This window comes from Mauremys reevesii, linkage group 2, assembly GCF_016161935.1.
Source record: "Mauremys reevesii isolate NIE-2019 linkage group 2, ASM1616193v1, whole genome shotgun sequence".
Taxonomy (NCBI): domain Eukaryota; kingdom Metazoa; phylum Chordata; order Testudines; family Geoemydidae; genus Mauremys; species Mauremys reevesii.
The window spans coordinates 278,733,346-278,747,608 of NC_052624.1; the positions used below are offsets into that span (position 1 = coordinate 278,733,346).

General features: G+C 45.8%; 1 protein-coding gene across 11 annotated transcripts in view; it reads right to left on the reverse strand.

Moving 5' to 3' along the window:
- PTP4A3 (protein tyrosine phosphatase 4A3) overlaps window positions 1-14,263 on the reverse strand; it is a 162,075-nt gene that overhangs the window by 21,876 nt on the left and 125,936 nt on the right. For all 11 annotated transcript variants that reach the window (XM_039522537.1, XM_039522540.1, XM_039522536.1 and 8 more), the window contains one exon: window positions 6,343-6,435. In XM_039522537.1, the coding sequence (XP_039378471.1) occupies window positions 6,343-6,435 (93 nt within the window). The remainder of the gene's footprint in view (window positions 1-6,342; window positions 6,436-14,263) is intronic.

Below are 14,263 nucleotides of genomic sequence, written 5' to 3' on the forward strand. Positions count from 1 at the left end.
AGAAATAAGCCACTACTTCATATGGCAGCCTTTGAATGCTGCATCCGAGACAAACCCCAGAAAGTCAATAGGTCCTGCAGCCTCCCCTTTTACAGGGTTTTTCTTTTCCCTGTAATTAAGAGCAGTTAGATTTGCTTCCAAGAAAAATTCAAGGCTTTGCTTTTTCTGGAATTGCCCGTGTGTTAAAAAACACCCCTTCTTCTCCGGCTGGTTTGGAAGCTTTAGTTACAACGCTCTGACGAAGGAGATGGAATTTTAGCTTTATTGGGTGAGAAAGGCTCAGCTGCCATTCCCACAGCTCAGGCAGCTGCCAAAGCCACACAACCGGGACATGACAGCTAAATTAAAAGCCGGGACGGCTTTAAATGGCTCCACGATGTCCTAAAGAAAGAGCTAAATACACAAGCCTAAATAAACTGTCCTCACTGTTACCTTGCTCACTTTGCTCATACAGAATGCACATATCCTCAAGGATGTCTTTTAAAGGGGGAGCTTGCTGATCCTTCAAGTTGTCTATGATCAGTGCCTGGTGAGGTCTGGATACAAAGCAGCAGTGCTCAGCTGCTCAAGAATCGCACCTCGCTTCCGTGCAGCTGGAGACAGGGACATTAAAAGTCTCTCTCCACATTCTAGCACATTCCCATTCATTCCTTCTAGCAGGTTCCAGGGAGAGAGGAAGCGAAGTGCCAGGCTTGAGAAAGACGCAACAGGCGTCAGGATCTCAAGGTGGTTCTTCGACACTGCAAGAGAGGAGCTGAGGTTGATGCGAAGCAAGTTAGAGCTCACAGGGAAATCCAGGCTGCCCGACACTAGCACGCGCCATCCGTGCAGCCTGTCTGCACAAGTCCCCCTCTCCGAGGGTTAAAGCTAGGGACTTTACAAACGGATAAGTGCACGAACAGCCCCTGAAGGCTTCCAGAGCTTCAGTTTCCTTCTCTTTGCACCTAGCATTAGGCAGCCGAGAGAAAAGGCCTGCACTAACGTCTCCCCCATTACACAGATTTCAGAATGGGAATGCACACCCCAAAGGAAAAAGAGGAAGCTGCCACGAGTTCTAGTTCCGATAGCTCCTGCTTTGGTTACTTCAATTAAACCTTTAGGGCTTGAAATCTCTCTAGAAATTGTACATTTCGTGGTCACAAGGAAAGTGGACTCTGGAGGGTCATAGCAGCATCTATACAGGGATTCAACTATTACAAAGGAATGTACATTTACTGGCATGCCAAGTGTATAAAATCCTAGAACCTAGTGCTGGTAGAGACTTGGGCAGTCTCCCTGTTAGGGCAGGATTGGTCCCTACTGCAACTCACATACAATTGGGCCAGTCTAGTTTTCAATGGGCATTCCAAAGACTACATGAGGTTAGAAACCTAACCAGAGCGCTGCACTCAAGCATGCAAAGAGTTAAGCATTCAAGCAAGCTGGGGTCAGGCAATCTGAGCTCTTTTCCCTGCTCCAAGTACTGGCAGGGAGCTTTATTCCTCATTTCCCTCCCACCCCCCTTGCATTGCGAGAGGATCACAGAGCCAGGTTCTACTGCATCACTTTTGTGCAAATGATGAGGGGGAGCCTCTGGCAGGGGTGAACTTTGGTCCCTCCTGTCTCCTGTGTTGCTATGACTAAGGCCTGGTCGACACACACAACTTGCACTGCTAAACAGGCACATCTTTGTGTTTAGATAAACACTGAGCACCAAGAAGGGATTGTCTGAGTGGAGCCTGGCATAATTAGCACCGAGGTAGCACTTTTCAACTTCAAAAAGCTTTACAACCGCCTAACTAATTAATCCTCAGAACACCTATCCCCGGAAAGTAGATAAGTATCCCGTGTTACAGATGGGAACATACACACAGAAGCGAAGTGTCTTGCCTGGAGCCACAGAAAGAGTCTGGGTTAGAACTCAGAGGACCAATTCTGCACAAACAAACCTGTGTGAATGTGGACTAACACCATCAGAGTCTAGAAGGTTACTCCGTAAGAATGGCCATACTGGGTCAGACCAGTGGTCCACCTAGCCCAGTATCCTGTCTTCTGACAGTGGCCAGATGCTTCAGAAGAAAAGAAGAGAACAGGGCAATTTAACGAGCGATCCATCCCCCGTCGTCCAGTCCCAGCTTCTGACACTCAGAAGTTTAGGGACACCCATAACATAAGATTGTGTCCCTGACCATCTTGAGTAATAGTAATTGATGGACCTATCCTCCATGAATTTAACTAATTCTCTTTTGAACCTAGTTATATACTTTGGCCTGCACAACATCTCCTGACAATGAGTTCCACAGGTTAACTGTGCTTTGTGTGAAGAAGTACTTCCTTATGCTTGTTTTAAACCTCCTTCCCATTAATTTCATTAGTCTATCCCTGGTTCTTGTGTTATGTGAAAGGATAAATAACACTTCTTTACCATTCATGATTTTATAGACCTCTATGTCATCCCCCCGTGATTAGCTGTCTCCTTTTTAAGATGAACAGTGCCAGTCTTTTTTAATCTCTCATATGGAAGCTGTTCCGTACTCCTAATAATTTTTGTTCCCCTTCTCTGTAATTGTTTTTCAATTCCAATTATATCTTTTTTGAGATGGGGCGACCAGAACTGCACATGGTATTCAAAGTGTGGGTTTACCATGGATTTAAACAGTGGCATGATGAATTTTCTGTCTTTTATTATCTATCCCTTTCCTAATGGTTCCTAAAAATCTGTTAGCTTTTTTGACTGTTGTCCAGCCACCTAGTGTTGTGAGATCCCTTTGTAACTCTTCACTGTCTGCTTTGGACTTAACTATCTTGAGTAGTTTTGTAACGTCTGCAAACTTTGCCACCTCACTGATTACCCCTTTTCCCAGATCATTTATGAATATGTTGAGCAGCACTGATTCCAGTACAGATCCTTGGCGGACCCCACTATTTATCACTCTCCAGTCTGAAAATGGACCATTTATTCCTACCCATTATTTCCTCTCTTTTAATCTGTTACTGATCCACGAGAGGACCTTTTCTCTTATCCAATGAGTACCTACTTTGCTTACGAGCTTTTCGTGAGGGACTTTGTCAAAGGCTTTCTGAAGGTCCAGGTACACTATAGCCACTGGACCACCACATATTTGCTGACCCCCTCCAAGAATTCTAATAGATTAGTTAGATGTGATTTCCCTTTACAAAAGCCATGTTGACTTTCCCCAACATATTGTGTTTATCTATGTATGATAATACTGTTCTTTACTATAGTTTCAACCAACTTGCCTGGTAATTAAGTTAGGCTTCCTGGCCTGTAACTGGAGCCTTTTAAAAAAATCTGCATTACATTTGCTATCCACCAATCATCTGGTACAGAGTCTGATTTTAAGTGATACGTTACGTACCACAGTTAGTAGTTCTGCAATTTCATATTTGAGTTCCTTCAGAACTCTTGGGTAAATACCATCTGGTCCTGGTGACTTATTTATCAATTTGTTCCAAAACCTCCTCTATTGTCAGCTCAATCTGGGATAGTTCCTCAGATCTGTCACCTAAAAAGAAGGGCTTGGTGTGTGAATCAACCTCACATCCTCTGCAACAAAGACAGATGCAAAGAATCCATTTAGCTTCTCTGCAGTGGCCTTGTGTTCCTTAAGTGCTCCTTTGACACCTTGATTGTCCAGTGGCCCCACTGATTGTTTGGCAGGCTTCTGCCTTCTGATGTGCTTGAAAAAATTTGCTGTTAGTTTTTGTGTCTTTTGCTCATTACTCTTCAAGTTCTTTTTTGGCCTGCCTAATTATACTTTCCATTTGACTGGCCAGAGCCTATGCTCCTTTCTATTTTCCTCAGTAGGATATGGCTTCCAATTTTTAAAAGATGTCTTTTTGTCTCCAACTGTCACTTTTGCAATGTTAAAAACATAAGAACAGCCATACTGGGTCAGAACAATGGTCCATCTAGCCCAGTACGCTGTCTTCCAACAGCGGCCAACCCCAGGTGCTTTAGAGTGAAAGAACAGAACAGGTAACCATCAAGTGATCCATCCCGTCGCTCATTCCGAGCTTCTGGCAATGTTGTTGAGCCATGGTGGCACCTTTTGGTCCTCTTAGTAGTTCCCCCCCCCTCTAATTTGGAGTATACATGGAGTTTGAACCCCTATTATTGTGTTTTTCAGAAGTTCCTATGCAGCTTTCAGGCATTTCACTCTCATGACTGTTCCTTTTAATTTCTATTTAACTAGACTCTTCATTTTTGTGTGGTTTACTTTTTGAAGTTAAGTGCTACTGTGGTAGGTTTCTTTGCTAGTTTCCCCCACACAAGGATGTTAAATTTAATTACATTATGTTTGCTATTACCGAGCAGTTCAGCTATATTCACCTCTGGGCCAGGCTCTGTTAGCCACTTAGGACTAAATCAAGAATTACCTCTCCGCTTGTGGGTTGTAGGACTACCAGCCTCAAGAAGCAGTCATTAATGGTGTCTCAATTTTCTCTGCATCCTGTCCTGAAGTGACTTGTACCCAGTCAATAAGGGATAGTTGAAATCACCCATTATTACTAAGTTTTCTGTTTTTGTAACTCCTCTAATTTCCCTTAGTGTTTCACAATTACAGTCACCATCCTGGTGAAGTGGTCGTTAGTGTATCCCTACTGCTATACTCTTATTATTCAAGCATGGAATTTCTGTCCATAGACATTCTATGGTACAGTTTGATTCATTTAAGACTTTTACTGTATTTGACTCTGTACTTTCTCTCAGATATAGTGCTACTCCCACTCCCTCCAGCACACTCCCACTCCCTCCTTGTTATTGCTATGGATTTTGTACACTGGTATTACCATGTACCATTGATTATCCTCGTTCCACCAAGTTTCTGTGATGCCTATTTAATCGCTATCCTCATTTAATACTAGGCATTTAATACCCCTCCCCACACAGAGGTATCCTCAGTGGGAGGGGATATCATGACATCATCTGGAAAGAGAATCCCAATTATGGGATCATTTCCCTCTGCTCCAGCTTCATATTCTTCCCCGAGACGTTCATCCTCCTCAACAGCACAGAGGCTGTCAGTCTGAGGACAGGATTGCTCTACCACGTCCTGGAAAGTCTCCTCTATGTACCTCCCTGTCTCCCTTGCTTCCTCCAGTTCAGCCACTTTGGTCTCAAGAGCCTGTACTCAGTCTCTGAGGGCCATGCACTGCTTGCACTGAATGCACACGTACCTGCCTTGTGCGCAGGTGGCGTAACCATACATGCTGCATTAGTGCAATCAATTGGATAGCCCCCACTCTGCTGCTGGACTTCTGCCTGCATTATTTTTACTCTTGCAGGGACGTGCGTGTGTGCGCATTTTGGATCTATACTACCATAACAGGGTAGAGATTTCGGCCCCAGAGTTCCTGGCTTCCAGTCCTGTGCTCACTCCATCCATCTCTCAGAAGTGGTAACAACGTATCTATTACAGTGGTATGTTCTCCCGGAGACACACACACATTAGGAGATACAAGGCGGCAGCTGATGATGAGAGACTGGGTTTATTCCAGGGTGGAATAGGTGGACCATGAGCCAAATCTGCACTGCCAGATGCTTTTGAACTGACCGTGATCTTTTTATTTACTTATCACTATTGTTGTTATTTTTGTATTATTTTCTCTGGAGCTTGGACCGTGACTACACCTTGACCAAGAAATTTGGACCTTGACCAAAAAATAATTGGTTACCCCTGGTTTATTCCTTTCCCCTTCCTATCACTTTACCACTTCAAGGAAGCTATAACAGCCGCCGAACGGAAGCACGAGCTCCAAAGGCAGCTGCTAGCTGAGAAGTTATTGGAAGGATCTGTGAGGACAACAAAGCAAATATTTACCAAACAGAAACATATGGGAGAGACGGGGACCAAGAGGTATTGCCTAAGCTTGGGCATCGATGCCTTGGGTAGAGAACAGGCTCCCAGCGAAGGGATCTGAGCCAATCATTCCCAGCCCAGGGTATGTACGTCAGCACTATTACTTCAGGCTGCAACTAGCAGTCTAGGCCCAATGCCTGGGTGTGGCCTGCCTCTTTTGGCCCCAAGTGGAAGCTGGGCTGCTCTGAACCCCAGCAGGGTTTGGCGTGGCCCTGGCTCTGCTGTGGTTTGTCGTTGGAAAGGGAGGACGCGGGCACTGTCCGGTACAGCGGAGGTGGCGCTTGAAGAGAGAGGGTGTACGGTTACTCCAGAGAAGTAAGGAGACCCGATCTAGCCCATCAACCCCGCACTGTAACGGGCTGGCTGTGCCCAGATTCGAAAGCCTCCCGCAGCAGCTGGTGCTCACCCCCGAACTCAGGGAGAGAGACCGAAAGGGGACACTCTGGTCAGGATCAACAGCCCTGAAGAGGCTACGTACCATTACTGTGATGCCATCCTTCTCCAGGGGAGTCTTGTCGTAGGTCACTTCGCAGACCCGCACTACCGTTGTCGCTCCGTATTTCTTCAGATCCTGGGAAGGGAAGGGGAGACCCTTTACTTACAGGCACATCTTCTCTATAGCAATTTGACCAGAGGGCAGACAGGCCTCTCTTCTCACCCGTGCTATTTGTGGGTCAGATACAGACTCAGCCCGGCACTGAAACATGTACCAGCACAAGTCACATGCTGAGCGAGCTGGGCACACGCTTCAGTGCCTGGCTGAGTCAGGACCAGGAGGTGCATGGTGGCATGCGCTGGGAGCGGTACAGGGCTGCAAATGTTCTTTTACCCTCTCCTTTCTCCACATTTACATTCATGATCTCCTTAATCCTCCCAGCAGCCCCTCCACCATGGTTTCCCCGACCCCTTTCCAGTGTTAGCCCTGAAAACAAAATCCTCCAACACATACAATTGCACCCATTATGGCACTGCTTGTATGTGGTTGGAGCACAAGCTCATAAGCCAAAACGCCCCAGCAATTCTGCCAGAAACCAGCTCACTGGGACCCTGGGCAAGTCAACACCTCTGTGATGCTTTGGGGGTGGACTCAGATGAGTAAGGGGGGGGGTCTGTTGGCACCTGAGGTTACCGGGCAGGTGTTCATATGCTGTGCAGCTGACACCAGCACCATGTCCACAGCATAAAGGTCTCCCCCCTGCACTTTCATCCCTCAGTGACTCCTTTACAGGGTGACCCCAAAAGCCCTTCCAATTCTGAGTCTCCCCCAAACTGGTCTCCCCTGCAGTATCTGGTCCCTCTTGCTGAGCACTGTCAGAGGTAACACCAGCTTCAATGCCTCCAAAGAGCCAGTCCATACAACAGCTCGATAGCTCAGCTGGGGTTAGACACAGCCCTTTAATACCCAGCACTGAGCTGGTCTGAGGTAAAACTTAAGTTTAGTAACGAAGAACAGAGATTCAAGTGGTTTCAAGCTAGCGTGAAAGAGATTCGAAAGGGCGACAAACACACCAAACCCAGCACGCTTTAACGCTAGCCAGAAACAGCTTCTCACTCACACCGAGGTGTTAGCATTCTCCAGCATGACTGGCTGTTCCAGCCAGGATCCACCCCTCCCCTGCTATGAAATGGGGATCGTGCCACATGTCTGGCAGAGGTGTCGTGAAGATTCATTCATATTTGTACAATGAGGCGGAAGAGCTACGACGGGGCTGGGATGTACTGGGATGGCGAAGCCTCCTTTTCCCTACGCAGGAAAATATCTTTCTGAACATCGCTCCAGCAGGAACTTCGCAATGCGCGACCTTCCTGCAACTTCACTAGACGCTACGTTTCTCCTGCAACTTCACTAGACGCTACGTTTCTCCACATAAAGATGCGTGTCAGCAATAGAAATGTCTGTCAGATCTGCCAGCAATCAGTCTAGCACAGATGCAGCTCAGCTGATTAAGTTCTATGGGGCAGGGCGGGTTGTTCTGTTCGTGTTTAGACAGCACCGAGCAGAGTGGGCCTTTGGCATACTTGGGGTGACTATGAGTGGCCGTGTAGTTCAGTGGTTAGAGCAGTGGACTGGGATTCAGGAAGCCTGGGTTCTAGTTCCCGCTCCGCTACTGACCTCTCTCATGACCCTGAGCAAGTCACTTCACTGCTCCCTGCCCATTTCAGCTCTTCTGGGCAGGGAGCGTTTGTACAGCACCTAGCCCAATGGGGCCCCGATCTTTCTGGGGATCTTAATGCAAATCAATAATAGTTACTGGCATCTCACCCTGCTCAGAGCAAGACTACATGACACTGTGGTCAAAGGGCCTGAGTCTCGCCTAGAGAGACTTGGACAAAAACCTTCATGTAAACAAGGTTTAAGAGGCAGACAAGTGTTAAATCACAGGGCATGAAGACAGAAAATCTGGTGTAGGCAAGAGTGGGATATTTTTAAGCTACAGCAATAAAGGCTGGACACTTTCACTGCTCCTTCAAGTAGTAAACACGAGCAAGGACATTTATTTTGAATCCAAGGAGGTATGCAAAAGCCCATCTTGTTGCCCACGAAACCAATCAACATCCATGGACAACATAACCAATTCTAGGAAAATGAACTGCTCAAAACAGCACGTTGGCTACGGTCCCAAGTGCTCAACAGAGCAATACCAGAGAGAGAATTTTTAGCTCCGTGCACAGATAAAGTGAGCACTCTCTCATCTGTCCTCGGCTACAGCGTGTTTCCGTCTGGCTCTGCATGACACACGGCTTTGCCCCAAGGAGTCCGGTACGACTGCGCACTGCAAACACTTCACCAGTTTCCCCCCGGGAATGTTTGCAGCAGACAGGAGACAACTGGTCCAATTAACAGGGCCCTGGATAGGAAGTCGGACCCGGAATCTATTCTTGGCTCTGCCACTGACCTGCTGAGTGACCTTGGGCAAGTCCCTGTTTCCTCTCACACTCTCTGTCTTGTCTATTTCGCTGTCTCTTGCTCTAGGTTTGTCCAGTGCTAGCAAATTGGGGCCCTAGGCGTATTACAGCAGCGTCTCGTTAACAATAATATAGTGAAGTATAAAATCCTGCAAGTTCCCTCCTGCACCAAGAAAACGCTCGTGGTGCCTAAGAGCAGGGATCCAGACAAACTGGAGAGAGTCCAGAAGATAACAACAAAAATGATCAAAGGTTTAGAAACCTGACCTGTGAGAAAAAGTTACAAAATTGGGCATGATTAGCCTAGCGAAACGCCGACTGAGGGGGACCCTGATAACAGCCTTCAAATACATTAAGGGCTGTTAGGAAGAGGACGGTGATCACTTGCTCTTCATGTTCACTGAAGGTAGCACGAGAAATAATGGGCTTAATTTGCAGCAAGGGAGATTTAGATTAGATAGTAGGAAAAACTTTCTAACTCTAAGGGTAGTTCAGCTCTGGAAGAGGCTTCCAAGGGAGGTTGTGGAATCCCCATCATTGGAGGTTTCTAAGAACAGGCTGGACAAATGCCTGCCAGGGATGGTCTAGGTTTATTTGGTCCTGCCTCAGCACAGGGGACTGGATTCGATGACTCTGAGGTCCCTTCCAGCCCTATATTTCTATGATTCGATGATCCATCCTGTCTTCTGCCAGTGCAGTTACTGCCTGTAGTATATTCCTCCAGTGCTCTGTCCAGTCCAATTTTTTAGTTGCTCAAGCAGTGGGGCTTCCACTGCATCCCGTGAGAAACATGCAGAAATATTTTGGTATAGACAGATGTACCACTGGGGGCAGGGGAAAAATCAGCCTCACTAGCATCTCAGAACACAAAAATGACCATCTAATAAGCACTATCCAGTGCGTTCAGCTTACTATCTATTATGCTTCTACGGTCTCCATCACCCCAGGAACTGAGCATCTCACAATTGTGAATGTATTTATCCTCACAGTGTCCTTGTGAGGCAGGGCAGTGCTAGTCTCTCTGCTCCTGTAAGTGGAGATAAGAAGTGACTTTCCCATGGTTACAGAGGATGTCTGTGGCAGAGCAGAGAAGTGAACCCAGGTGTCCCATGTCCTAGGCTTCCTTTCTAACCATTGGACCAAGCTTTGTCCCTTTTGCTGGAAAAGTGCGTGACCACACTGTGAACATGCAATTACCCAAAGTTAGGTGCTCAGAGGACTGAGCAATTTTCTTCCCCAAACGGGGGCCAAAGTCAACGGTATCGTTTCTGTTTATATCAGGGCTGACTTTAGCCGTTACTGCTTTGCAGGTTCCTTACAATTATCATGAACATTTTCACATCATCACTTTGTTTTCTAACAAGCGCAGGTGGCATCTCCAGTCATGTTTTATTGCACATCCTGAACAGCTCATTAAAAAAAATAAACCTGACAAACAAAGCTAGTCGCAGCTCAAGAGCGTTGACAGCTGCATCAGATTTCAGTACAGTAAGCAGTTAGCCAGTACGCGCTCACACACTTTAAGGACACGTACAATCCAATGGTGCCAGATGTGGAGCCACTGATTCTTATGAACGTCAGTGCAATACACTTTTTAAACCACTGCCAGCTTGAAATTAATTTTTTTAACCTACTCTTGGTGCAAGTAACACTGAAGATGATTATAACTAATGATTTCTTTATCCTTTGTGCATCTGACAGCATTTTGTGTAGTTAGTTTTACCGCTTTCCTTATATTTCCAGTCAGCTGATCTATTTTCTGTGCTGTTGGATGCTTGTCTTTCACACAGCAAGAGAGGAGAGAAAACTCTTTTAATAAAATAGAAAAAGGTAATTGTAAAACTGCAAAATCTGGTAGGGGGACTCTGCCTGCGAGTAAAATTTGAAGCTACTTTAAACTTTTTTTGAAATGGACCTGATTTTAAAAGTTGACTGTGTCCCTTTAAGCAACACATGCATAACAGGAGTGCTCGTATTGTAAAAGTGGCTATTAATACTCAACTGTAGGCATCAGAGTCTATGCCTAACACAATAATAAAGATGAAAATTGACTTGATCACAGTCTCAAGTGTCTACATGGGGAACAAATATTTGATAATGGGCTCTTCAATCTAGCAATCAAAGGGATAACACAATCCAATGGCTGGAAGTTGAAGCCAAACACATTCAGACTGGAAACAAGTCGTACTGTTTTGTTTTGTTTTTTTTAACGGTGAGGGTAATTAGCCACTGGAATAACAAGCGTCATGGAGGATTCTCCCTCACTGACAATTTTTACATCAAGGTTGGATGTTCTTCTAAAAGACCTGCTCTAGAAATTATTTTGGAGACGGCCTAGGGCCTGTGCTATACAGAAGATCAGACTAGATCTTCACAGTGGTCCCTTCTGGCCTTAGATTCTACAAATCTATGAAAGTTGGGAGCCAGACTGCAGGCAACATGATATGGAGGCTAAACTGCACACAATCCAACTGAACCCAAAGTCCAACTGCATTTCAGTTTGTTGCTCTATGCCTAAAATAAACTGTTTAACCACCAGTGCCCTTCTCACTTATGCAGGTGCAAGTCTTCAAAAGAAAGAATTTAGATTTGCTTTTACAACGCTGTGCAAAAACCCCCACTTCTGATGTGAGAGATTATTTCTCTATAGGTTCCGGGTCCACCACTTGTTTCAGTTTCACTCACCAATGCAGTAAGGATTTTGAAAATTACATAGGTCACCTTCCTGACCAACCAGGGAGTATTGTTGCTATATCCCTCAAGCAATTTAGTTGGATGCTACAGGCAGTCAGAGACTTGGTCCACTTCCAGCACGGCTTATCACCTGGAGCTCGGATTGGCCTGGAACTTCGATCTGACAAAAACAGCTAACGTACACTTTATGGAAAATCATCTGAATTGCTTCTTGCCTGAATGTGGCAAATCTACTCTCATACCAGATGCTTCACAAAGTTATGAGCAAACAGCGAACCCTAGGGAAAGGTTTATGGTGCTCTCCCTCCTCCCACCACGTCTAAAATGTTCCTCCTCCTTCTCCCTCCCACACTCACAGTACCCACTACCCTTCAAAATCTACACGGCTCACACCTGCTTTGGTGGCTCCTTTGCACATGTGAAAAGGAAGTCTCTAGTGTCAGCAGGTTTTTGCTTCTCAGGCTCTGAAGGGATTATTTTTTCTATCTGGGACAGTTTCTTCTTTGGCTCAAATGGGCGCACCAGCCATTTCCTGGGCAGAGCATCCTCAGAGCGTGTCTGTTTCCTAGTGCTTGGCATACCAAACGGCAAGCAATTACAGCTGAGCATGCCAGCTCCAACTCATGCCTTTACCAGGACGGTGCCAAGAAGCTTGAGAGTATGGTGAGACGAGCGTGTCTAACAAGGTTTTATTTTATGCCACAAACATGGCTTGTGATTAACCTCCTTATTTCCAACCTGTTGTAAACCATTTGTTCAACGCCCCCTGCTTCAAATCAGCTCTGCACGTGAAGAGTCCTGCGTACATGTCTCTTCACGCTGTGCTGAATTCTCAAAATTCTGTTTGTGCTGCTTCCCAGCTAGCAATGACTTAACGTTGAGAGCTCATGCACAGTTGACACTAACTCACACCAAACGAGTAAATAAAATGTTCTGTGGACTGTGCAAAAGAAAGAACAGTAAGCTAGATCTTACACCAGGTTTCATCTACTCTATATGAATGCTCCACAGGTGGGCTGGTTTTGAATGGCAGATGAATTCGGTTTGCATTTTAAATGCCTTGGGATCTTCTGGAATGGAAGATGCTGTATACATTTAAGGGGGGATATCATGTGTTCAATCAACAGAAGAACATGTGCATGGGAGCACAGTAAACTAGACTAGGCTCAGGTCGCCTTAGGAAAACTTAGCCTTTTAACATTTTGACAACCACAGAACTAAAACTCTCTCCTCGGAGGAAGAACAGGGTCAAAGCAGCACCCCTCTTTCCCCACACATGTGTGAAGCGGCGGATAATGCCAGACACACCACTTCTAATTTTACCACCCTGCACACTGCAATTATTTAATTTGCCAGTGGGATCCAGAGCCCAGACAGTGAGCTCATGAAGATTGTTATCTGTGCAGCATCACCAAAGCATCTCTGTCGCCTCTAGTCTGCTAAGCCTAATGAGGAACAGGAGCTGCTGGGCTGTGGCTATGAGAATGTAATTTATAAAATTCCACAATTGGTGGGGGTGGATGGGAGGGCAGGGTGTGCGCGTGTGGACAGAGATGGGAGTTTACTCTGAATGCCGTGGTGATCAAGTGCCGTAACGAAGTAGTTTTGCACTCTGACTCGAACAGCAATACAGTTTGAGCTCCAGAACGTTTCAGTTCTGCCTCCAATAGAAATTAAGGTACAAGACCAATGAACATAGGGAGAACACAGCTGTTGAGATGTGTCTTCAATTCTTCTGAGGGGCCAGGAGGCTAAGCATGAACAGAGTGGCTCACAGTGATCTGGAGATGATAATCATCATGGATACCCTGCCACAACTCTGAGATTTTGGCATGACAAGGGTGATTAGAGTCGGGTAACCGACGATCTCCCAACGCCTCCCCCTTGTCCTCCTGCAGACACAGCCACAGAAATATTTACAGAACAACGTAGTCAACTAACTGCAGTCACGGAGGATACAAAGAGAAACTTGAAAGTGGGAGCCCGGGTACACTAGACTGAGACAGACTTTCTCTAACGTGATCCTTGGATATATAAACAGGAGCTGCCCTGATGCGACCCCTGCGGGAATACTGTGTCCAGTTCTGGTGCCCACAATAGAAGAATGATGTGGAGAAATCGAAGTGAGTTCAAAGAAGAGCCACAGGAATAATGAAACGGCAGAAAACCTGTCTTATAGGACAGAGTCAAGGAGCTCAATCTAATTAGTTTAATGGAGAGAAGGATAAGGGGTGACTTGATCAGTCTGTAAGTATCTACATGGGGATCATACATTTGATAAGAGAGCAGACACAGGAATAACAATATTCCGTGGCTGGAAACTGAAGATAAAGTCAGACTAGAAATAAGGCACACTTTTGTTTGTTGTTTTTTTTTAACAATGAGGACGATTAACCATAGGAACAAGATTTGGGCTGGTGATGGATTCTCCATCACTGGCAATTTTAAAATCAAGGTTGAATGTCTTTCTAACGGATCAGCTCTAGTTTACGCAATAAGTATTACAGGGAGGTCCTATGGCCCGTGTTGTGCATGAGGTCCAAGTAGATGACCACACCGACCCCTTCTGGCTTTATAATCTATGAATCTGGCCAAAGGCAACCCACTGTATCTATCTGTGGCTAAATGTCTTTGTATGGAAAATGGGCCTCAGAGGATCAGAGATTCTCCAAACAGCTGTGAAGATGGTGCTGTGTATTATGCACACTGAGCAGCCTAGTGGCGAGTACTTGCAACGGGGAAAGCAGCATCCAATTTCAGATCCAGATACTACGAGATGTTTTCCTCCTCGGCGTGGG